General features: G+C 37.7%; 1 protein-coding gene across 1 annotated transcript; it reads right to left on the minus strand.

Moving 5' to 3' along the window:
- Positions 1-40: 40 nt before the first annotated feature.
- Positions 41-2,068, minus strand: LOC107856276 (putative late blight resistance protein homolog R1B-13). The gene is made up of 2 exons (XM_047403088.1): positions 968-2,068; positions 41-240 (listed from the first exon to the last, which is right to left on the minus strand). Exons 1-2 carry the CDS (start codon positions 1,533-1,535, stop codon positions 125-127), a joined length of 684 nt encoding a protein of 227 aa, XP_047259044.1. The 5' UTR covers positions 1,536-2,068; the 3' UTR covers positions 41-124.
- Positions 2,069-2,074: the final 6 nt, after the last annotated feature.

Raw genomic sequence — 2,074 nt, forward strand, 5'->3', positions numbered from 1 at the left:
AGAATAATGGTAAATTTAAAGTTTAAACAGTATGGACTCCTTAGCTAGCGTCAGTTTGATTCAAATGCAACTCCCACACTTTAGCTGTAGGAAAGGAACACAAATGTCACAAACTCACAAACACTCACAGATGGATTTGATCATTTCCTTTTGTTGTTCTATCATTGAGTAGGTGTTGTGTTTGGATGTGCTTGTAAATGTCGTTAGCAGCGCTTGTCTGCCTGTATGCAAATATGGTTGCTGCAAAAGAAGTACTGCGACATTAATTTAATGATTTACCTTCAAGCGATAAACAAATGAATAAGGTAAGATGGCTCTACTATTTTTCCCATTTAAAGCAGAGAGAGAGCTTAGGAGGCTGACATGGTTAAATCATACCTTAGCAAAGCTTGGTAACGCGATCCCTGCTCTCATGGGTGATGACCTGATTGCTGGCTATGTCTCATCAAGGTATAATATATTTGTTAGAGTTGTGACCCAAATTTTGTTGATCTAGACCTGAAAGTTTCGAGGTGCGACCCATGTTTGTGATTTTCAATTCGCCCCCTTGGTATGGACCTTTATGTTTTTGAGCCTAACAACCTCCTAACTACTTGATTGGCCCACTAATCAACTTGACAGCTAGCTAACTGATTCGACTAACTAATCACCTAATCCACTAGCTAACAAATCAATGGAACAGTACCAACTAACTGATTAGTAGTTATTTACTTAATGTATTCTCATGAGTTTTAACAAAACTAAAGTACCAAAACTGCTCAAAAATATATTTAAGGAGCCATGTTGAACTACCCTCAAATATAAGGGATATTCTTGTTATTTTTTCTCACATTTTAAGTACGGTTTTAACCAAATTTGTCAAAGTTATTTTGTGAAAGAATATGGAGCGAAGCTAAATAACTTTTGTGTACAACTTGACTTGTGGAAACGAGAAAGAGTGTGACCCTGATGAATACTATATACTTACATGAATCGGAGATATGAACATCCACGGGGTTGTTTCCGAGGTCTTCTCGTTCTTGTTGAATTCGTGCTGCAGATTCCCCAAGTTTGGGAAGACAACTTGTTAACTCAATCAGTTGTAGTGTGTGGATTTCTGCAAACTCAATGGGTATCTCTTTCAAATTATGGCAGTTTTTAAGCACAAGGCGCTCAAGGACAGGAAAATTGTCATTTGTGGCTTTCCAGTACTTGAGAAAACTATATTCAATTAACAAAAGCTTCAATCGAGTAAATCCCCTGACATTTGGATACCATTTTTTTCCAACACAAGTACCATCCATCAGCTTCAGCACCTTGAGGTTAGGCAATTCAGCTATGATGTCCAAGTATGACAAACTTAGCAACGTTCTTTCCAACTTCAGCTTCTTGAGCGTTGCTGGAAAAGCTTTTGTACTTGCTGGAAAAAATCCACTAAAATAATATTTAAGACTCAATGTTTCAAGTTGCTGCAGATGGACAAGATTGTTGCGAAGCCCATCAGAGTCAATCCCATATGCACAGATTCCTAATTCTTTGACATTCTGAATCCCCATAATAACCTCCTTCGTGCAACAACGTGGAGACAAGTAAGAATAGTTTGTATGTTTGAAAAATTCAAAGGCCTTCCTTTGTCAACAGATCCACTTGGGCAATCTGGCAAATAAAATATGGGCAGTTTGAGATGCCTTAATTGCATTAGTCCCCAAATTTCCTCAGGAAAAGTTATTTTAACTGGTCCTTCAAATCTGGGCACTTGAACAATGAATGTCTGCAGATTCCATAACCTACAAGTTTCTGGAGGTATGTCTAAATTCTCACGGAAGAGCAATGATAGGAACCTCAACCAGATGAGGCTTAGTATCTGTAGAGGGAAATTATCAATCTCTCTGTGTCTCAACTCCAAGACTTTGAGTAATTTGAAATGAATAAGCTTTGATTGGAGAATAAACAATGACTCCGTAAGATGAAAAGATAAAATAGAACGGGTTCGTTTCAAAAGATCGTTGTTGTCATGATCTCTCAACTGACGATGTACAGGGGTAAGAAGAGCTCTATAAAGACCAAAGGAACAATAATAAATTTCATCACTAGT

Source organism: Capsicum annuum, unplaced genomic scaffold, assembly GCF_002878395.1.
Source record: "Capsicum annuum cultivar UCD-10X-F1 unplaced genomic scaffold, UCD10Xv1.1 ctg33986, whole genome shotgun sequence".
Taxonomy (NCBI): domain Eukaryota; kingdom Viridiplantae; phylum Streptophyta; class Magnoliopsida; order Solanales; family Solanaceae; genus Capsicum; species Capsicum annuum.